The sequence below is a fragment of the Pteronotus mesoamericanus genome, unplaced genomic scaffold, assembly GCF_021234165.1.
Source record: "Pteronotus mesoamericanus isolate MK-2021 breed Mesoamerican mustached bat unplaced genomic scaffold, CSHL_Meso_final contig_214, whole genome shotgun sequence".
NCBI lineage: Eukaryota > Metazoa > Chordata > Mammalia > Chiroptera > Mormoopidae > Pteronotus > Pteronotus mesoamericanus.
Window position 1 is genome coordinate 4,413,973 of NW_026555089.1, and position 22,593 is coordinate 4,436,565.

Sequence of the window (22,593 nt, forward strand, 5' to 3'; positions counted from 1 at the left end):
TCACTCGCTGGGCTGACGTGGCTGGGCCTGGTGTCCCTCTCAGACCCTCTGACTTAAAGGCCGCCAGTCTGGAGACTGTGCTCCTCTCACCTCCGCCATGTTGATAAGTCCCACAGCCAGGGTCTTATAGCCCAAGATGGTCCGGTTCTTGTAACGCTTTCTCCTTTGCAACATGATCTGCAGCTTGTTGGCATCTCGCTTCAGGAAGTGAGGGTACTGCCAAGTATAAACCAGAGTCAAGAAGAGTTAATGAGCAACTGGGTCCTTGGTGGGTTCTGGCCCTGCCACAGGGCACGTCATCCTTCTGTGCTTCACCGCCTCCCATCTGTCCTCAGGGGAGTCAGGGGGTAAGGCAGTGTCATTAAATTACTGTCAGGGGTCTGATTCTGCATTGGGGCCTGGCTCTGCAGCTCTGCGGTCCAAAGGAACAAAGGACAGAACAAAGAGATCATTTCATGAAAGAGGGGTCATTCATCAAGAAGGCAACGATCGCACACGTTAACATACCAGCTTCAAATTGCATGACTGTGCAAAACCTGTGCCTGTCGTCGGACCTTCACACCGTGTGCACCTGCAGCTCCTTCTGTCCCCAGTCATGCTGTGGCTCTTTCCTACTGTTCAGCTCTCAGTTCTAATACCTCCTCCTCGGTGAGGCCTTCCCAAAAGCCTCCCGCCACCCAACCCCTCCATATCCTGCGACCCAGCTTCCTCAACTCCACCATCCCATCCACGCTGGACATTGTCTTGTTCTCTGATGACTTTATCTGGCCTGTCTTTTTCACTGCAGACCCCCCTCTGCCTGGAGCAGCGCCTGGCACAGAGCGCATGTTCAGGCTCTTTCCTTGCCGTACGCTCATGTGTCTTCTCCACGCACTCAATTTGGGCTGCTGAGATGATGAAGAGAGACAGACGTGAGGAGCGGGGACTGGACGGAGATTACAATGTGAGGGCAAAATGGGTGTGTCCTACGGGTCACTAAGAGAGGATGGCGCAGAGCATGGTAGGACGGGTGGGCTAACAGCCTTATCCAAGGAAAGGAAACAGGAGAATGAGACAGGGTATATACCTCAGCAGCCCCCCTGGGCCTTGGCGCTGGCTAGGTGACTTTAATCCGTCCCTGCAATGGCTAACTCACTGGGTGACTTTAATTCACGGAGCCACATCCTCTCTTGGATAAGATAGTTTCCAGATTGGAGGCCTCTCTGGCAACTAGACTGGCTATGGCATATTAGTGACCTATGATTCAGCAGATTCTCACCTGAAGGGAGAAGGTTAATTGGAGCTCTGTTTCCACCAGTCCACTGGCTGGAAGGATGATCTCGTTGGAGCGAAGAATCCTTTTTGAACCCTGAAAAAAGAAAAAAATACATCAAAGCCGTGCTACCAAAAATCAGACTGAAAGAAATATTATATTTGCAAACAACTTTTGAACTCTAAAAACATTCTTACCAGTCCCAATTATTTCACCATTCTTTGCTGTATGTGTTAGAATCAGGGCACCACCACGGGAATGGTTTTACCTGTATTATGCTGTATGTTCCTAAAGGGTTTTCACCCAAGAATGAGCTGTTACTGCATCTGAGTTCTCCCAACACTCTGCAGGAAGAGGTGGGCAAGGACCAGTGCCTTAGGGAGTGGTGTGGCCTCCCCAGGCTCACCTCTGCCTGCCTCTTCCTCTCTGACACTTCAGAGGTGCTGTCCTGTCTTTGGGCTTTTTCACGTGTTGTTTTTTTTCCCTCTTCTCAGATGCTCTTTTGTACTTTCTCTCTTTTTTTAAGATTTTATTTATTTATTCTTAGAGAGAGGGGAAAGGAGAGAAAGAAGCATTGATATGTGGGTTGCCTCTGGCACGCCCCCTACTGGAGACCTGGCCCACAACCCAGGTATGTGCCCTGACTAGGAATTCAGGCAACCCTTTGTTCACACTGCACTCCATCCATGGAGCCACACCAGCCAGGGCTCTTTCGTGCTTCTGTACACAGCTAACCAACTTGTCTTTCAGGTCTCAGCTCAGATATAATTTTTTTCCAGGAACCTTTCCTTCTAGTCCCACTCTCCTCTCCAACTTCAACTGGGTTAGACATTGCAGTGTTTCTAGCCTTAAAAAAAAAAAAAAAAAAGTTAGGCTAAACTATTCCTAAACTATAAAAAGAGATATGCAGGAGGGTCTGAGGAATGCCAGTACATTTCTATAAACTACTTTTTTTAAAAAATTGAGGTTTGATTTAAACCCAGTGAAGTGCCCATCTCCAGTGCACAGACTGACGAGTGACATGCATATACCATGCGACCTACATCTATATCAAGAGGGAGAACATCTCTATCGCTCCAGAAAAATCCTTCCAAACCTCCCCAACCTTGCGCCACTCCCAGAGGCAAGTACTGCTCTCATTTCCTTCACCATAGATTAGTTTTGTCCGCTCTTAAAGTCCATAGAAATGGGACCATCCTGTGCGCACTATGCTGGTAGGGCTTCTCCTGCCCACCATAATGTGTTTGAGGTGGACACAGGTTGTTGCGCGTATCAATAGTTCATTTGTTTTACTTCTGAGTAGAATTCTATGCTATGGGTATGTGGACCATACTTGATGCATTTGCCTGTTGCTGAACATTCACATTTAGATTGTTTCTAGTTATTGGCCACAATGGCCAAGACTGCGTTCTCGTACAAGGCTGTGGGGACATGTGTTTTATGTTTTCTTGGGCAAACACCTAAGAGGAATTGCTGGGTCTCAGGGCAGATGCATGTTTAATTTTATGAAAAACTGTCAGATGGAGTTCCAGTGCCATCTTGTGCCCCAGTCGCCCCACGCCTCCAGCGGCACTTGGCGCACTCTGTCTTTGATCCGTGGATTCTGACGGGAACGTTCAGTGAAATACCGCTGTGGTTGCAATTTGTAAATCTCCATTTATGAAGTAGGTACCTGACCAAACTTTTTTGCCCAAGTTTGCTTATCTTGTTACTAAATTGTAAGTTTTTAAGTTTATACATGACATTGTCAGACACATGTATTATAAATATTTTGCCTATTCATTTTCTTAATAATCTTTTGATGAAATACTTAATTCTGATCTAGTCAATGTTATTATTTTTTTTCCTCTTATGTTTAACACATTCTGGGTCCTAGCTAAGAAATCTTTATTACTCCAGGGTGGTGAAGTTATTCTGCTGTATTGGAGCAGATATTCTGCTATTTTTTCCTTTAGAAATAAAAAAATCTTAGTTTTTTACTTTTAGGTTTCTTATCCATTTCTAATTTTTTAAAAATAAAATGCAGATTTTGTTTGCTGCAGAAAGGAAAATCTCCTAAATACATCTCACAATGTTTTGTAATTAGAATAGCATTATACCAATTAAAAATAATAAAGGAAAAACTGCTTTATCTGTTAGACAATGCTTTTTGTAATAACCTCTATTATGAACAATAATCTTGACAAAGTTTTTACCTGAGTTTATTTAGGCTTTTGATTTAAGAAATCTCTGTAAAATAAATGTCAGAGATACTGGGAGAATCCAAAATGCGGTTTATATATTTCTGCCAGGGATAGGGGACACTTGGTACTACTTAGAGATACTGCCCGTTGTTAGAATCCGTGTGTGTGTGTGTGTGCTATTTCCAAAGGGTAGGGGCCAGGGTCACCACCGACCATCCTCCGATAGAAGGGCACCCCCACAACCCACATCCTGCCAGGCTTGGAGGTGGCACAGGTGTCCTCCTGCTCCTCATCACCAGCTCTAGAACTTTCTCCCTTCCACCTCCCTTCCAACTCCCCCTGGCACTGATGCCGCATGTTTACAGTGCCCTCTATTCCTTGCTGTTGCGGTCCCCTAGAACTGCCGGTCATTCCTGTCCGTGGCTTGAGTTTGGCTCCTCACACACTATTCCTCTCCCCAATACTACTCCAGTCATAGCTCTTCACGATTTCAACATACGTTTGCTCTTTCCAACGATCTTGTTCTCACACTCACATCGGTCCCAGCTGCTCACAGGATCACACTCGGGACCTTACCATTACCAGTAATTACAAGCCTGCATCCATCCCATTCAGTCTCTGACTTCCTACCTTTCAGCTCATTCTCTATCGTTTGCCAACAATGATAACCCTTCAAGCCCACCAAGGTCTACAACCCATTGATCCTCCCATCCCTTCACTTCTCCTCTGTCCCTCCTCCCCCGCTTGTGCAGCTTAATGCCATCATCAATCTTTATAAACAGGTCCTTGCACACGCCCTTAACTCCTTTGCTTGTTGTTCTGATTTACACATTTGGAAATTATGACCCTATTTAAATCCAATTGCACCAGCTGAACATGCCTGCAGAGACTAATACAATCAGGCGAACTGTTCTGCCTTTAAATTTACGGCCCCCAATCTTAGGCAGACCTGCACAGCTGCTTAGCGATCCCACTGCGTTCTCCAAGTCCTTCCACTCTCCCACTCCGCTCGACGACGATTTCGCCTTCCGGTTTTCCTGAAGCCTCCCTCCCACCCGTCCTGACCCTTCTCCTCACTCTAAGCCGGTAACCTCAATTCCTGCTTTGCTGAGAAAACTGAGACACTAGGAAAAGAGCTCCGACAGACCCGCCACACTCACCTACTTCCTGACCACGTTTGTCCGCACGTCCTCCTCCCTCCCTCCTGCCCTGCCACTGGCCCGTGTGCGCTTTCATCCCTTCTCATCTACTCAGACTCTTCTAGCCATTCTTCCCTCACCTACACGGTCAACTTTCTTCTCTCTTCTGGATCATTTCCCTTAGTAATAACATACTGTTACTTCTCTCATTAAAAAAAAAACACCAGCCCTCTCTTGTCCCCACATGCCCTGCTGGCTACCACCCTCAACCTCACCTTCCTTTTATAGCAAACTCCTTAAGACTTGTCTATTTTTGCCCTCTTGAAGTCTTCTCTCGTTTCCACTTAAATGCATCCCTGTCAGCCGTCCTGTACCCCCAGTCCACCAAAACTGCCACTGACAAGGTCTCAGATAACCTCCCCCGGGGATGGGTGAACTGTTCCGTCCTCCCGGGCCACAGTGGATCGCTCTCTCCGCCCAGCCACGCCTGCTGCATTTGGCGGCCAGGCCACTACCCTCGCCTGGGCATCCTCTTACCCTCTGGCTGCTCGTTCCTGGTTTCAGGTCCTCCTTCTCCCTGGCTTCCTAACATCAGGGTCCCTGGAGCCTCAATCCTTGCACTTGCTCCTTTCTTTATATTCACTCCACTCCCGGTGATCTCATATACTCTTATGGTCCCAAATATGTTGATGAATCTCCAAATGATTTCTCTCCCCCAGACCTCTCTCCTGAACTCTAAACTCATACACTCAACTCTATTCAACATCCCCTCCTGGATGTTCAACAGACATCTCAAACATATTGTGAGAAGCTGAATTTGGGATCTTTCCCTCCAAACCTCTTTCAGCCACAGCCTTTCCCATCTCACTTAGTGGTGTTTCCACCCTACCTGTTGCTTAATCCAAAGCTCTGCCGCCACCCTCATCTCTTGCCAGTCACTGGTGTAGCCTATTAACTGCTCTTCCCGCTTCCTCTTTCAGTCTATTCTCCACACAACAGCCAGGGTGGTCCTATCGCTTCTGTTCAAAACCCTCCGACCCACACAGAAGGCAGGCCAGAGGCCTTGCAGCAGCCTGCACACATCCTGCCCCCTCCGCCTGATGCCCGCCTAGGCTTTTGTCTCTGCTGGGAACCTCCTCCCCCAGACATCTGCAGGGCTCCCTCTCTCGGCTCCTTCAAGGTCTTTGCATAAATGCCATCTGCTCAGTGAGGCCCACCCCGACCACCACGTGTAAGCTGTAACTCCCTCCTGATGTTGTCCCCTGCTGCTTGGTGTGCTCCATCCTCTTTCTGTCATACTATTTATTCGTTTCCCCACAGGACACACCATCTTCCAACAGCAGCCCTTGTTATGTGAACTGTCACAGTCCAAGTAAGTATGTGCTATAAACACCTGTAAACATTTTTATCCCGAATGCATTATCTGAATTGCAAACCTGTTCAAATGAATCGCACATGTAGGTAACAGGATGTAGAATATAATGCAGCCATAGTTTGGGCACTATTATTATTTTTATTTTTGAAAATTTAATCTTTATTGTAATTTTTTTTTTACATTACCTTTCAGTCACTTTATACCCCTCTCCTCCCCAGCAATCACCACACTGTTGTCTCTGTCCCTGAGTCCTGTTTCCTTCTTGTTCAATCCCTCCATCCCCAAACCACCCCCACCCTAAGGCACTTTTAAAGCATCACTGCGCTCACCTTTCCCTCCCTCTCCAGACTAAGCCCTTCATGGTCCCAACACTTGCTTCTTCCAGGTGCCTGGGGTCCAATTTCAAAAGTATCTTTAGTATCCTTACATATCATTTAAAATATATATATAACAGTATACCTTGATATGCAGTACAGAAGCAAAACAATTTATATATGATACTACTGTATCATATATAAATTGTTACAGCACATAAAAACACCCATTACTGAGTATTAATGTATTTAAAAATTAGGTCACTGGTATTTTAAATTCTTCTTTAAAAAAAAAAGATTTTATTTTATTTTTTAGAGAGAGGGGAAGGGGGGAGAAAGAGAGGAAGAGAAATATCAATGTGCAAGAGAAATATCACTTGGTTGCCTCTTGCAAACCCCCGGATGGGGACCTGGCCAGCAACCGAGGCATGTGCCCTGACTGGGAATCAAACCCACAACCTTTTGGTTCACAGGCTGGCACTCAACCCACTGAGCCATGCCAGCCAGGGCTAAATGCTTCGTTTTTAAAGAAAAAAAAATTTTCAGTGGATTATCACATAGATACTTAAGAGTCCTATAGTGATATTCCAGGAAATAGCTGAGGTTTTAGATGTCGGAGAATACGTTATTTTTCCCATTTAAATAATAGAAGATAGGCTCCCACTATCCAAAATGTTTTCAAGAATGGGTTAAATTTCAAGGAAAGCCTGGATATAATTTTCTTATTTATTATGTTTATTGTCTCTTTCCTTCTACTACAATGATTTTTAAACGTTTCAGTCTCAGGATCTTTTTAATCTCTTAAAAATTATTGAAGATTCCCCAAAAAACTTTTGTTTATGTAGGTATATCAATATTTACCGTATTAGGAGTTAAAACTGAGATATTTAAAAATATATACTAATTCACTTAAAATAACTATAATAAATCTATTATGCTTACATAGAAATATCTTTTCCAAAATAAAAAACAATTTAGAAAAAAGATAGCATCCATTTTAAAGTAACAGCTTTACTGGGATATAATTCAAATACGCACATTTCACTCATTTAAAGTATACACTTCACTGGCTTTTAGTATATTCAGAGTTGTGCAATCATCAACACAATCAATTTTAGAACATTTTCATCACCCCCAAAAGAAACTCGATATTCTTTAGCTGTCACTCTGCTAACTCATCACCCCACCCCTACCTACCCTAGAAGCACTCATTTATTTCTGATTCTGGATTTGTCTGTTCTGGACATTTCATATAAATAGAACCATAACATGTGGTCTTTTGTGATTGGCTTCTTTCATTTAGCAGAACGTTTTCAAGGTTCATCAATGTTGTAGCACAGATGTACTTTATTCCATTTTATTGCCAAATACTATTCCATTGTATGATATAACACATTATTTATGTATTTGTATTTACTTTTGCTTACATTTAGTTTTTATTGCTTTTTAATGCTGCACAAGAAAATATTTCATTTATTTCTTTATTTCTGTTTGCTGTTATTTTAATTACTTAAAGAGAGAGGGAACCATTGTGGTCTTTTTTTCTTTTTATCTGACGGCTGCCTTAAGCTTTCTAAATTTGGAATATTTAAGCAAGCTGAAAGGGAGAAAGGTGGTTTGTCAAAATCACTCCAAGGGGAGAGGAGAGGTTGCTTTGTCAGTCATGCCCTATGGTGGGTGATTAACTGAGTGTACAATTAATTATGTTTCACTTTTAATAAACTGTGCTTAAGGCTTTAAATTTGGGGGTTCCCTTCTTAGAGCAGCTCATGCAGGATGGTGTCGCGGTGGTGTCGAACACATGTGGCAGATGTCCGCGGTGTGCACAGCGCAGATGAATGGGGGTCGCAGTGGCGGCACCCACCTCCGCTGGCAGCGCTGACTCTCAGAAACTCATCATGGATGAAGTGCTTGGTCAGGGTCACATCGTGGGTCCTCTCCGGGCTTGGGAGCAGCAGCCTCAGGAGCAGTGCAGTGAGTGAATTCTGGAAAATATTCCTTACTTTTCGATTTTCCAGCAATGACTTTCTCAGTGAGCAGGTCTTGCTTGTTGGGGGACAGAACCACTGAGATGGTACGCAGCCATCTGTTGTTCCAGGTGCTCTTGAAGAGGTTCAGAGCCTCCTGCAGGTGGCTGGTATAGCTGTCCTCCCGAATTACCACATTGTAGCTGCTGCTGGCCACCACTCTAAGATGATGGCAGTCACATCACTGAAGCATTGGATCCCTGTGCGGCGTTCGATGCACTAGCTGCCCATGCCAAACATGTGGAAGTTGACTTTGTCCATCTGGAACTTGGTCTCAAAGATTTCAGAAGTCAGGACACGGCAGCGAAGCAGGTTCTGATTGCTGGGTATGTAGTCAGCCTGCCTGATGGCATCAACCTTGTCCAGGACGTACTGGGCACAAACAGCTGGTACTTGGGGTGTTCCCAGCAGGCGTGCACTCCCTAGCCCTCCCGCAGAGCCTTGGCATGCTCACAGAATCTGAGAGGGAAATCAAAGTCGGGCATGGACCCTGACTGGGAATTGAACCGGGCACTCAGTCACTGAGCCACACTAGCCAGGGCCTTCAGGTTGTTTTTAATGTCCTGCAACTTGGTGGCCTTCTCATCCCCATTAAACTCACTAACGCGCAGGATCCTTGTTTGCTTCAGAATGGTACAATGATGCTTTTATCAGACTCTCCAGCACTCAGCAGCAGCAGGCAGTGCATGGCCTGGAAGATCTACTTGTCCTTTTGCAGCTGCTTCTCGATCTTTTTGTTGGCCTCCCGTGGCACTTTCTCTTCATGGTGCTGGTCCTCAGTCTCATTGTTTCTGACACAGCCCATGGCGGCAGTGGCGGGCAGGTGCAGGTGGCCTTCCGCAGACCAGGAGGGCTGGGACAGTGCTGGGCAGCCCTGGGGTGAAGGCTCGGCTCCTAGGGGAGGAGTGCGCAGCGGTTGGACGAGGGAGCATGTGCCCCCCTCTCCAGCTGGAGCTGTAGGTGCTGCTCCACTTTATTTATTCATTCAACAGTTACTGGACTTGGGTTGTTTCCACTTATGGAGAGCAGGACCAATAAAATGGCATCGGTCCAATCAAGACAGCTTAAAGTATAGAAAACCAAGTGGAGTCACTCATATCAACCAAACTGGCTCAGTCAGCTGTGACACTTTGGTTCAAGAGGGAAACTACGTAAGTCAGAGCAGACACATCTGGCAAGGAGCCACAGTTAAGATATCTGCCCACGCGGTGAGGATAGACACATCTGGCAAGGAGACACACCTGAGGTATCTGCACATGTGATCCGAACAGCCATGTCTGCAGAGCGGGGCCACCCACAGATAGGCTCCTGGGGGATTCCACACTTGCCAGCAGGGGAGCCAAGACATTTATTGAAAAGCCCAGAAGGGGGGAGTTCACTGCTCTCAAGGTACAACTGAGGCAGGCCCCAGACCACTGCTGAGACGGCTGGGCTCCCCACACCACAGCGCTGCTCCATGCCATGCCGACCTCCCTTGGCATTGGCCGCCAGGGGCTCTGCCCCGCCACCCGCCTGGCTCTGGAGATCCTTCCTCGCGAGACGCTGACAACTCCCTTGCCCACTGTGCTCTCTCCTGGACCCGCAGACGGAGACTCTGGGACTCGGGTTCATTATCCCCCACTGATTACTCTGTATGTGCGTTATAATTCTCTTCGACTGTTAAGAGTGTGAGTAGGATATTAATGTATGTTGATGTTCTACTTAGAGTGAACCCGCATTCAATAAAAGGTGAGTGAATAGCACAGTTACTGCATGTGACTCTTGTCTGTTCCTTGGTGCCAGGCTGCTCAGCCAGCAGTGAGCCGAGCCATTGCCCGGCTGACTTACAGGAAAGGCTGTATCACGAACCTGCGCTCGTGACACCACTTTATAGCTCCTATGCTGCCATAAACAACTGTATGCAGTTTTGGGACACATTTTCATTTTTCTTTTTAAGATTTTATTATTTTTAGAGAGTAGGGAAGGGAGGGACAAAGAGAAGAAGAGAAACACTGATGTGCAAGAGAAACATTGATGGTTGCCCCTCTCACACCCTCAACCAGGGACCTGGCCCACAGGAATCGAACCCATGACCTTTCACTTTGTGAAATGAGGTCCGGCCCAGTAAGCCATACCCAGCAGGGCCATGTTTTCATTGTTCTTGGGTAATATTTGGGAGTGGGATTGCTAGGTCATATGGTAACTATGTTTACCCTTTTGAGGAACTGCTGGGCTGTTTTCCAAAGTCTGGAAACCCTGCACCATTTTATATTCCCAACAGCACTGTATGAGGGAGATGGCATACTTGTACATTTCTGCAAATCTCTTTTTATGTCTGGCTTAGTAGAGAGCAGCTGGATTCCTGTACCTGTATCTGTATTCAGTCTACTGTAAAGTATTGCCTTGGTTGAATATAAAGGAAAAAAATCCAGACTCAAAGAGATAGACAGTTAGAAAAAAGAAAGAACATGGTGGAATATTCTTTGATACTACACCAAAACTCTACAAGTGGTAGTCTCTTATAGGTTAGTTGCAAAGCAGAATTCAAAACCATATCAGTAAGTCTTTTTATACTGTTATTTATTAAAATCCAATCAACAGAAAAAGGACATCAGTGGAAAAACAATAGAATCTGCAATTTTTGTTAACAGTGTAGCACCAGCGATAATTTCTTGAGATCTGATACACAGACCATGGTTAAGAGAGATGTTAGCGCTGGGAGAAGCTGGGTAAGGGGCACATGGGGACTCTACGTCCTACTTCTGCCATCTCTCCTCTAAGTGCAAAATTATTCCAAATAGTAAGTTAAAAATAAAATCCAACACACTGGTCTATTTTGCTCTTTAAGTGAATTGTATGACCTCATAGATTGGTCATTTGGAAAATAATGGTTGAATGAATTATACAAATCTTTCTAGAGTTACTCATTTCATTATATAATATTTAAAAAATCATGATTGTTACTATCACTACTGGTATCTTCAGAAAAGTCTGTAAGAATTGTAAGGATTGGGAAGCTGTTAAACTTACAGTAACAGAGATAAGTTTTCCAGAATTTTGATTTTCACTTGAAAGCTCAAATTTTTTTTATCATTGGTTAAAAATATTCTCAGTTGTTTCCTTTGAAGTGACAATTCAAGAAAATTTTCAAGTTCATTTTCAAGAAAATACCTGCCAAATACCCAAGTCTGAATAACCAATTTGCAAGCTCTTCTTTCAAAGTAAAAAGGGCGTTCCGTGGAAAAAGCGGCACCTTCAGTTCGCACCTTGATTGCACAGGTCCTCATCCCCAAGACAACAGCGTTCCTCCCTCCTACGAAGCGGAAGTGCTTCATTCGCATTCCCCATTTCAACACATGGGATATTAAAAAGGCATGGGCTGCAGGGTTGAGATATAGTAAATTCACCACTTTTACTATTTAAAGACATTCTTAAGAAGAACTGGCCTTTCTTCTCTTCCTTTGATTCTGATGGTAAACAATAAAATGACTACTGGCCCAACCTGGGGCAACTGCTTTGATGTGAACCCAGGACCCGCCCTCTTAATCCACCACTGCAGCTGTACTTGCACTTGCACTTCAATGCAAACGCCACCGCAGTGGAAGGGCGAATAACGCTGCAGTATTACCGTGGAAACTGCTTTGGTCCTCCTGTCCCTTTTGGAAGGGTTTCAGGGAGCCCAGGGGCTGCAGGTCTCATTTTTGAGAACAGCTGCTCTGCCAGCATGTTAAGGCCCCTGCAGGCAGGGTTTTGGTCTGTTGTGTCCACGGCTATTTCCCCTGTGCCTCGAACAATGCTTGGCACATAACAGGTGCTTAATAAATACTTATTAAATGAATGAATAAATGAATAAATGACTGGATAAATTAATGTTATAATATCTGTAATTACTTTCAGCTGCTTGGAAATAAAGCAATAAAAAATTCAGGGTATTTGTTGTAGTTTTTTGGTATAATTTTAAATTTTATAGAATGTTAAATATTTAATGAGAGAATAAAGGAAATTATTTCTTTTAACTGCAGGGATGGCAAGAACAGCAGGGATTTTTCAAAACCATGCCAACAGTGTTTTCACTAGAAAGCAACAGCTTTTAGCAAAAGAAAAAAGCCCCCTGACCTGTAACACTGCCCGTGACCTCGAAACAGGTGCAAAATCCAGAAAGGGGGAAAAAGTTCCCACTTGCACATATTTCTCCCACATTTGCTCTTTCAACCCGCAGTGTCACGCACAAAGATGAACAGGGAGTTAGAATACACTAAGTTGGGACACACAGGAATTCGTAAGAAGCAATTAAAATGTTTGAAGTTTTGAGGATTAATTTTATTTCAGAAACAGAGCTGAGGACCTCAGTGTATGGTTCACATACTGTGAGTGGTACAGATATGGATGTTAATGAAGTCAATGTTAGTACAAAAAATTGCTGCATAATAGCTGATCTAGCTAACAAAATATTCTGGTTAGTAGGAAGTTACCATATAGTTGACTACTTTTTGATGAATAAGAATTCAGTAAATACACAATTCGTAAGCTGGAGAATCCAATACTTATTTACTGACTCCCAAGGCACTTCGGAATCTCACCAAATTCCAGGGAGTCACTATTAGAAAGGACTTATCAGTTAACGAGGGTCTGGTAACGGGTTTAACGGCGATGTAAGTCTCCCGCTCTTTAGTTTCTAGCTCCACTTCTGCCACTCAGTGATCAGCTGGCAGCAGACATATTCCTTAGCTTCTCTGTAGTTCCGTTTTTCCCTTCTTTCCTGAAAACTCAGGAATGCTTACAATATGAAGGCATGTAAAATATTATGGGTCTCTTGAAGATACTGAGTCTAGTATAAGGAGTTAAATGTGGGGATTACCCAGAATATAAAACATCCCGGTAAACTTTTAATTTCCAATTCTGAAATAACAATCTGTGAATTTCTTCTACCCTATATAAAACCTACGAAGAAAACCCCAACCCAGGCATCTGCTTGCATATAAATCCTGGGAATAAGGCTGACGCTGCCTCATGCCACCCTAGCAGTTTCTGAACACTCTGTCAAACACTGCAGCATCTGTGTCACTTCATCTTCCCAGTGGCCCGTTAGGCAGGCAGGGTAGAAGGAATCAAGTTTATTCTTCAGAGGAAGGAACTGAGGGTTAGAGGGGCTGAGTGCCTCACCAAGAGGCAGTGCTGGTGCCCGGAAGGCCTCACGAGCTCAGGGGCCTTCCCACGGGTGCACCTGCTTTGCCGAGTGAGGGAAGAGAGGGGAGGTCTCCAGGGGTATTTCTGAAGCTCCAACAGTGGGCACAAGTTACCTAGATTCCCTGAATCCTGAACAAACAATCCTATTCAACTCACCTGTAGCTTCACAGCAATGACCACGGAGTTAAGATCTTTGTCCATTTCTTTCAGCATAACAAGCTTCTTCAGGGTCAAGCTGAACAGCCTAGAAAAATTTAGAGAAAAAAGATCCAGTCAAACGTAAGGAACCTGAGAGAAAAGTGATCGACAATCTATTGGGGGAAATGCTGCTTTATCTAAAGTAAGAATGTTAGAATGCCACTCTCAGTCCATACTGTGTCTTCCCTCAGTAAATGAGCATCCATCCCTTTTATTTAACTTTTGTACTTGAGAAATGTCAAAAAGGTACAATATTCCATCAACCTCCTGAATGCCCATTTATCTCAAGCCAAAACCAACACATGTGGTATTGAAGGAAAAGAAAAGGAGATCAATGGAACAGACCAGAGCACCCAGAAAAAAAAATCCTACAATCATACAGAAGCTTGACATAAGAAAAGGACAGTATTAAAATAATTGGGAATAGCATAAACTATGAAATGAAAAAAAATTTAGATCCTATCTCACACTAGATATAAAAATAATCTCTAGGTGGATTAAATATTTAATTGTGAAAGGCAAAACTGTAAGAGAGAGATGGGATAATATAAGGTAAGAATGGATTTCTTCTTTTTTAATCCTCACCAAAGATACGCTTAGGGTGGGGGTGGGGAGGGAGAGGAGAGAGGGAGAGAGACAGACACAGATGTGAGAGAGAAACATTGATCAGCTGCCTCCCGTAGGCACCCTGGATGGGGATTGAATCTGCAACCTATAGTGTGCACTGCGTGATGCTCCAACCAGCTGAGCCATCCAGCCAGGGCAAGAATGGATTTCTTAAATAAGACACTAAAAACACTGCAAAATTCAATTTTATTAAAATCAGGCATTCTGTTTATCAGGAAACACCATAGAGTGAAAACACAAATCATGAACTTGGAAAAGATGCTTGAAACTAATAATACTGACAAAAGGTCTAGAATATAATGAACTCCTATAATTCAGTAAGAAAAAGACTGGCAAATTAATAGAAAAGTGAGTAAAAGACATGAACAGATGTTTCATGTTTCCAGAAGAGGAAACATTAATGGCTAATAAATGTACAAAAATATGCTCAACCTCATTAGGAATCAGGGAAATGCAAATTGAAATCAAAATATCATTTTACGCCCACAAAACTGGCAAAACGAAGTGTGGGCGAAGATGTGGCACAATGGGAACTCGTATGCTGCTGGTGGGTGTGTCAGCTAGAACTTGTGCGCTCAGGAAACGGCTGGGCTCCTGAAGTTGAGCACATGTGCAACCCGGGATTCGGCAACCCCACTTTGGGAGAAACACCTGCCCTGTGCCCCAGGGGACACACAGAAAAGCGCCCAAGGCCTTCACTAGCTTTGTCACTGCGGCTTGGCAACTTCATCTTCTAACGCCTCTGTTTCCTCACAGTAAAATGAGGGTTGTTAATACCAACTCCGAGGGTTGTTGCGAGGATTCATAGGTACAAAAGCACTGAGAACAGTAAGCTCTCTGTAAACTAGATAATACTTGTGTTACGCTCGGCAGAACCCAAATGTACAGTGTCAGAAGAGTAGACAATGAAACTGTGATATATTCGTACAATCAAGTGCTACCCAGCAGTGAAAATGACTTCAACATGCATTAATCTCCAAACACAATACTGACTGAAAACAAAGTTGCAGAAGGCTACAGAGTACAATACTGTATCAAATTCAAAACCAAGCAAAAATAAACTACAAATTATTTAGGGAAGTACATGTAGGAAATCTGTAGAGGGCATGAGGAGGAAACGCTCAGTGAGGCTTGGCTGTGTCTGCAGCCCAGTGAGTGAGGAGAGCAGAAAAATGCGAGGTTAGAAAGGCAAACAAGCTGGACTGGGCAGTGCAGCCAGTGAAGAATTATAAACAAGTGGACCACAGACAGTGATTCGTGCAAGTTCATTCTATCACTATGTGAATAACGGACCACAGAAAGGAGAGCGTGGAAACAGGAAGACCTGTCTGGAGGCTTTTGCAGGGTAAGACAGGAAGAAGACAGGAAAGACAGGGAGGTCTGATCTGAGGCGGTACAGTGGAGACGGGCAGAAGGGTGGGATTCAGGAACATTCTGGTACAACTGATAGAACTTGATAATAAATTAAATGCAGGGTATGGGGGAAGCGAAAGCTCAAAGATGTTTCTGGATTTTTTTGGCTTGAGCAACTCAGTGAAGGATGGTAGTATTGTTTACTGAAAAGAGGGAAATGGGGAAGTCTTTCAGTTGAATAGGGCAGAAAAGTCAGGTCATTATTAAATTTGAGACAGTTCAATAGCCAAATGGAAAAATTAGAGTAGGCAGCTAGCTATGAGTCCTGAGATCCAGGGAAAGATTAGGCTAGAAATACAGGTGTGGGAGTCGCAGCATAAAGATGGTGCTTAAAACAACGGCGACAGCTGAGGTCTTCCAGGGGAAAGTGCACATTTAAAAAAAAAAGGTGGGGCCGGGTAGCAAGACTGGAACCCTGGGCACACCAATGCGTATGAGCCTGGCAGAATAGAAAGGTCCAGCCAGGGGGAAAGTGAGGCAGGGAAAGAGGGTTTGCCCCATGGACCTATGGAAGAAAGCGCTTAGGAAGATGTGCTGAGCGCTGCTGAGAGTAGCTAAGGTGGAAGAGTGGATCATTCAGTTTGGCAAAATGGAGAACACTCGTGACAACACCAGGTGTTTAAGGGAAGCAGTAAAAACAAAAGCCGTGAGGTATCCTTTCTCCTCGGAAATGTGAGCAGCTGCAGATGAAGAGGGGAGGACAGAGAACAAAATTTCAAGCTGGAAAAAGAGCAACATGGTACAGAGAAGGAACTTCTCCATGTTGACTAGTATGAGTCTAACAGTTCACGTTTTCAGCATTCAGGGGCTTGTTAAGATGTCAGGACCAAATGGCCTCATCTAAGGTCCCTCGTGGTTCTCAGTATTCTCTGGGGGAAGAGAGAAATTAAGTTTTATCTGAGAATGTAGGGAAGAGAGGTGACTGGGGACCTGGATGGAATAAATCAACAAAATATTTTTAAAAGAATTTTTAAGTACCTCTGGTGTCTCCCTAGAATTATACGCAAGAGAAATGATCCAGCAAAAAGTATCCAGAGAGTTTCAATTATGTCCTACCACGTCATTATCGCAGGGTCTACTCTGTTTAAAATCACAGAGGGGAGGAGTTGATCGTTATCTCCTCTATAATGAGCCTTGACTGATAAACCAAATAACACAAGGAAGAAATCTACTCTGTAAAGCTCAAAAGCAGCACAGCAGCAGCGAGAGGCGAGCAGCAGCGAGAGGCGAGCAGCAGCGAGAGGCGAGCAGCAGCGAGAGGCGAGCAGCAGCGAGAGGCGAGCAGCAGCGAGAGGCGAGCAGCAGCGAGAGGCGAGCAGCAGCGAGAGGCGAGCAGCAGCACTGTCCACTCTCCTTCCTGGTTCAGAGGCACCAGGGCACCCAGACCGGGGCGGTGAGAGCAGAGGGTCAGTAAAGGCGCACCGAACTGCTGTCTCAGCTCCCTTGCCTTTCCCTTTTCCAGCCTTGCAACATCCAGCCTCTGGCCGATTCTTAGAATGTTTAAACAAACAAGAAAACTGTGTAATTTAGATTTAAGGTGTCTTTCCTTACAAGCACAATCAACAATTTAAAAAGTAGCTCATGCTGGGGGCTAAAACAGCTTGCCATTTTACCTTTAAACGATACTTTTTTAAGTGTTGTATAACCAGCTGGCTGCTTTTTTTCCCCCAGAGATAAGTCCATCTTTCTCTGATCTCCCTATCCATCCCACCTGCAGGCAGGACCAGTATTTGCTTCCAAAAACAAACAACGCTTAGGCACTCCTGATAAAGAATTTCACAGATGAGAACTAGCATTATCTTACTATGTGAAACCACAGGGCTTCTAATAAGAATTTGCTCCATATTACAGCTGTTCAAAGACCCTCCACTGGGAAAAGAGGGAGGTGGGGATAAGAATGAGCATTTTAAAAGTCCACTTATTGGGACTGCAACACATGAGGTACAACATTTATTTTATTTAAAAAATTTTTATTGATTTTAGGGGGCAGGGAGAGAGAGACAGCCATCAATTTGTTGTCCCACTCATTTATGCATTCATTGGTCAATTCTTGTAGTGCCCTAAGGATCGAACCCTCAGCCTTGCTGTATCGGGATGATGCTCTAACAACTGAGCTACTGAACCAGGATTGAAGTACAAATTTTAGGCCTATAATCTGAAAAATCATTTAACTTTAGATCAGAAATGTCAGAGGCAATAAACTAAAAGATAAAATTAAATAAGCCTGGTCTCAAAGTAATCATAAATGTTGCGTGGGATTGAGATACTGGAATAAGAGACTCAGGTTAGACTCTACCAATAACTATTTTCAAGGGAAGAATCGCAATGATTTTTTGTATTAATAGGGAATAAAACTAACTGGTATCATTTTTTAGTATGGTTTTTAAGTTATTCTCTAATGACAGATTTAATGGGTATGCTTATAGATTTGCCTAATACAGACACACTCTCTCTGTTGTTATGTCTCTCCCTTCAACTTTGCTCAGGGCTCCAAATGAAAAAGCCTATTTTATTTTGCCTATTGGGATTATTTCTATCTAAAATGATATATTTTCCCCATCCCAAATTTATTACCCATAAAATTTTAAGATTCCTTACTTTGGCTTTATACAACAGATTCACAAGTCTTAGAAAATATATTTTTGTGAGCCTGCATAACGTAACTTTCTCTATGACAAGTTCAAACATGCCATATGTTCACCTTTGTATTAATTTCCGAGGCTGCAATAACAAATTACCCCCAACTTGGTGACTGAAAACAACAGAAACGTATTCTCACGGTTTGGCTGACGGGAAGGCCAAGATTGAGGGGCCCGCAGGGCTGCCTTCCGCCTGAAGCCTCTGGAGGAGAAGCCCTGGCCTCCGACACTGCAGTAGTTGCTGGCGCCGCCAGGGGCTGCCTGGCTGAGACACAGCACCCCGGCCTCGGCCTCTGCCTCTGCCTCTCCGTAACCTTCTGTCTGTGTCGCTCCTATCTTTCTCTTACAAGGACATCAGCCATTGGATTTAGGGTCTACCCCAAATTCAGGATGACCTCATCTCTTAATTATCTTTAATTATCTCTGGAAAGACCCTATTTCCAAATCAGGCCGCATTCATAGGCATGAGGGCTAGGACTCAGACACATCTTTTCTGGGGGCCACTATTCAACCCACTACATGGATTAATAGCCATCTGATGGGACTCCTAAAATAAAGCGTTTGCCTCTCATGACAATCAACATATCTTCCCGAGAGTCCAAGCTGACTTGGGAAAAGCTATTATTTACAAGAAGGCAACAGTGAATCCCTGTTGTTGTGAACATTCACTTCCTAATTTATTTATTCTTAAGTCAAAATAAGGATTTTTTTCCTTTGGGAAGAAAAGTTAACCAATCAAATGTCTTCTTTGATTTCAAGTAGGAATTTATTCATTGTACCGATGGAATTAAAGGACCATTTTATTATTACTATTACCCACACTATACCATTCCTATTTTCTACTTGAGTTTAAAAACCATGGTTTTATTCACTTCGCACCCCCCCCCGACCCCCAGCTGCCCAGGAAGAAATTATCTTCCAACAGGGAGGACTAAGATTCCCTCTACAGCGGGCCCCTCACCTGCAGGGGAAGTTCCAAAGCTTCCAGTGGATTCCTGAAACCAGAACAGAACCCTGTACGTGCTATGTTTTTCTTATACACACGTATCTGTGATAAAGTATAATCTATAAATCAGGCACAGGAGGAGACTAACAACAATAAGGAATAATAAATAAAACAATTATAACAATATACTGTAATAAAAGGTATGTGAATGTGGTCTCTCTCAAAATATCTTCTTTTACTATACTCACCCTTCTTGTGATGATGCGAGTAGATGAAGTACCTTTTTAAGTCAAGGACTTTCACCTTTTCATTTAAAGGAAGCACTCTGGCCTCTCTGTGGCATATCCAAATTGCCAGCAGCACTACTCTTGGGCTTTGGGGCCACTATTAAGTAAATACAGGTGACTTAAACCCAAGTACTGTGATACGGTGACAGCCAATCTGATAACGGACAGCTACTAAGTGACAAATGGGCAGGATATGCTGGGCAAAAATCTTCCCCCACTGACCCTAGCGGGACAGAGCAGATTGGCACGAGATTTGAAACTTAGAAACTGTTTATTTCTAGAATTTTCTAATTCACATTTCAGACCATGGCCGACAGTGGGTAACTAAACCACAGAAAGCAAAACCATAGGAAAGCGGGGGGGCCACTGCCATCAAGCTATAGCCTCCCCTTGTAACTACTTTAGTTCCCTTTCCCCGCTGCAGCGCCTTTCCTTCAGCCATCGTTTGCTCTGGGTCATGCAAGCGCGCGCGCACGTTTATTCTCTGCGGCACTTTCTGACCGCCCGCTCCACTGCCATCAGTCCCACTCATCTGTCCTCTCTCTTTAAGAGACTGACGGGATTCTCTGACTCTTGGTCATACCCAAAGAGAAGGACAGCAGTGACAAAGGCACTTACACGCACTTACTCTGCCTTGCACTACTCTAAATGCTTCCTATCTATTAGCTTACTGAATCTTCACTCTGTGAGCAGCGCTGTTAGCCACATTTTACAGATGAGTACACTGAGAGCGAGTCAGGGGGATTAATAATGGTGGGGTCAGAACAGGAACCCCAGCGGGTGGATCCAGAGTCCGTGGTTCTGACCGCCATGCAAGGCTGCTTCAGAGGTAAGATGCTAAAATACTAAACCTGTTTCACAGTGGCAAAGTTACACATGAGTTTTTAAAAATGCTCTTCTATATATACCACATTTCTTACAATGATAACATATTAATTTTGTAACCAGAAAAATATTCCTTCAAAAAAAAAGATTTTATTTCTCTCTCTCTAAACATATTGGGTTGGCCAGAAAGTCTGTTTAGTTTTTTCCGTAAAATAAGAAACACATTTTTCACTTTCACCAATAACTTTATCGATTTGGATATTTTGAGTTTGGCGACTATCTCCTGTGTGGTATAATGTTGATTATTCTCAGTTAATGTCTCTACTTGATTGCTACCAACCTCAATTGGTTTACCTGACTGTGGGGCGACATCCAGGGAGAAATCTCCAGCACGAAACCACAAACCACTTTTGACACATTTAATCAGTTGCAGCACTGACTCCATATACTACACAAATCTTTTTTTGTGTTTCAGTTGCGTTTTTACCTTTCTTGAAATAATAAAGCATAATACACTGAAAATGTTGCATATCTTCTTCTATCTCCAATATTAAAATGGACTGCACAAAAATTCACCCATTTGGATGTTTTTTGTTAAATGCATACTGACTTAACAGCTGTCACAAGACAGTCTAACAAAATTGTTTTGAAGGAAGTTAAAGACAACTAAGCACTACTAGAGCCATGGTACAGAAAAAACCAAACGCACTTTTTGGCCAGCCCAGTATTTTGAGAGAGAGAAAGGAAGGGAGAAAGAGAGGGAGAGAAACATTAATGTGTGGGAGGAAACATCAACGGACGGCTTCTCCTACGTCCCCAAGCAGGGACCTGGCCCACAACCCAGGCATGTGCCCTGACCAGGAATCAAACTGGTAACCTTTAGGTTTGAGGGACGACACCCAATCTACTGAGCCACATCTATCAGGGCAGAAAAATATTCTTTTAAGTATAAAAAAGTTTCACTTTGTGAAGGTACAACATAGTAATAACAGCAAGCATATAACACTATGAGCCAGGCACCACAATATGCGATTTACATACGCCAATGTAATCCTCAGAACAACTGTAATCTTCATTTATAGGTGAGAAAGCAGAGGCACAGAGAAGTTAAATATCCTGCCCTAGGTCATACAGGTAGTGGGTGGCAGCCAGGATTGTCTAGCTTGAGTCTGTGCTAGGTTAAGAACCTAGTTCTTAACTGGGTTCTGTTGCCTAAATTAGATACAAACTTTGGTGCTAAACTCTAGTCTGACTCTCTGCCAGTGCACTAATGCCAAGAAAACACATGTTTCACATTCTGTCACCTAAACCAGATTAAAAAAAAGTTGTAAAACCTTCCCTTGTCTCTAAACCTGTGTGTTTACTGCTACTCACTACACTGGGTCACCCTAAACAACACCCCTTCTGCTGCCCGCGCCCTCGCCCCGGGAGCTTTCTCCTTTCTCGGGCCCACCCTGCTTCTGTCACTCATCAAGTTCTTTCTTCAGCTGCAGTCGCCCATACTAATGTGTCTGAAGGACACGGGCTCGGTCTTACTCTCAATCCTTAAATTCCTCTAACTCTAAGTACAGCGGTTTGAAAGAAAATGGGAAATGTTCAGTTTGTTGAACTAAACTGCAATCTTCACCATTCAATGTAAATATATTTAAAGGAGGCGAGGAAAAAAATAATCTGTTTCACCACACTGCGTATAAAAAACCCAAGTGTTTTCATGCTCACATTCTTAATTGGACATTACTAGCCCAGATTAGAGGGCATTTAAATTACCCCTTTCTAAACAGTGTCACAAAATGCAGAGTATTTTCTCCCTTTGCCACGGGATGAGCTGGGCATGTTGCCAAATCTTTTTCTAATTAGGTCCTGTGGTTAATTTCTTAATCTGTTAGCATTTCTTTGCATCTTGTAAAATGTACAGAAAGTTGGGCTCTTCCACTGATTTCGTGAAAGTGGGGTAATTCCTAGGTCAGCCTCATAGGGATGGACTCATCATTAAACAGTTGCCATCCTTTCCCATTGGATTAACAAAAACCACCACCACCCCCTGAAGTGGCGGTCCCTGAACTTTTTGGCACCAGGGACCAGTTTTGTGGAAGACAATTTTTCCGTGAACCAGGATGAGGGACGGGGGAGGCAGAAGGCAGAGCTCAGGTGATGTCCACTGACTGATAGGAGGAAGGTTGGGGACCCCTGCCCTAAAGGAAG

At 43.8% G+C, this 22,593-nt stretch overlaps 1 protein-coding gene and 1 pseudogene across 3 annotated transcripts in view; both read right to left on the bottom strand.

The window, feature by feature from the left end:
- PACS1 (phosphofurin acidic cluster sorting protein 1) overlaps nucleotides 1–22,593 on the bottom strand; it is a 111,266-nt gene that overhangs the window by 26,108 nt on the left and 62,565 nt on the right. For all 3 annotated transcript variants that reach the window (XM_054570847.1, XM_054570849.1, XM_054570848.1), the window contains exons 2-4: nucleotides 13,613–13,700; nucleotides 1,259–1,348; nucleotides 91–216 (exon numbers count right to left, since the gene is read on the bottom strand). In XM_054570847.1, the coding sequence (XP_054426822.1) occupies nucleotides 91–216; nucleotides 1,259–1,348; nucleotides 13,613–13,700 (304 nt within the window). The remainder of the gene's footprint in view (nucleotides 1–90; nucleotides 217–1,258; nucleotides 1,349–13,612; nucleotides 13,701–22,593) is intronic.
- LOC129068560 (guanine nucleotide-binding protein G(s) subunit alpha-like) lies at nucleotides 7,944–9,208 on the bottom strand (annotated as a pseudogene).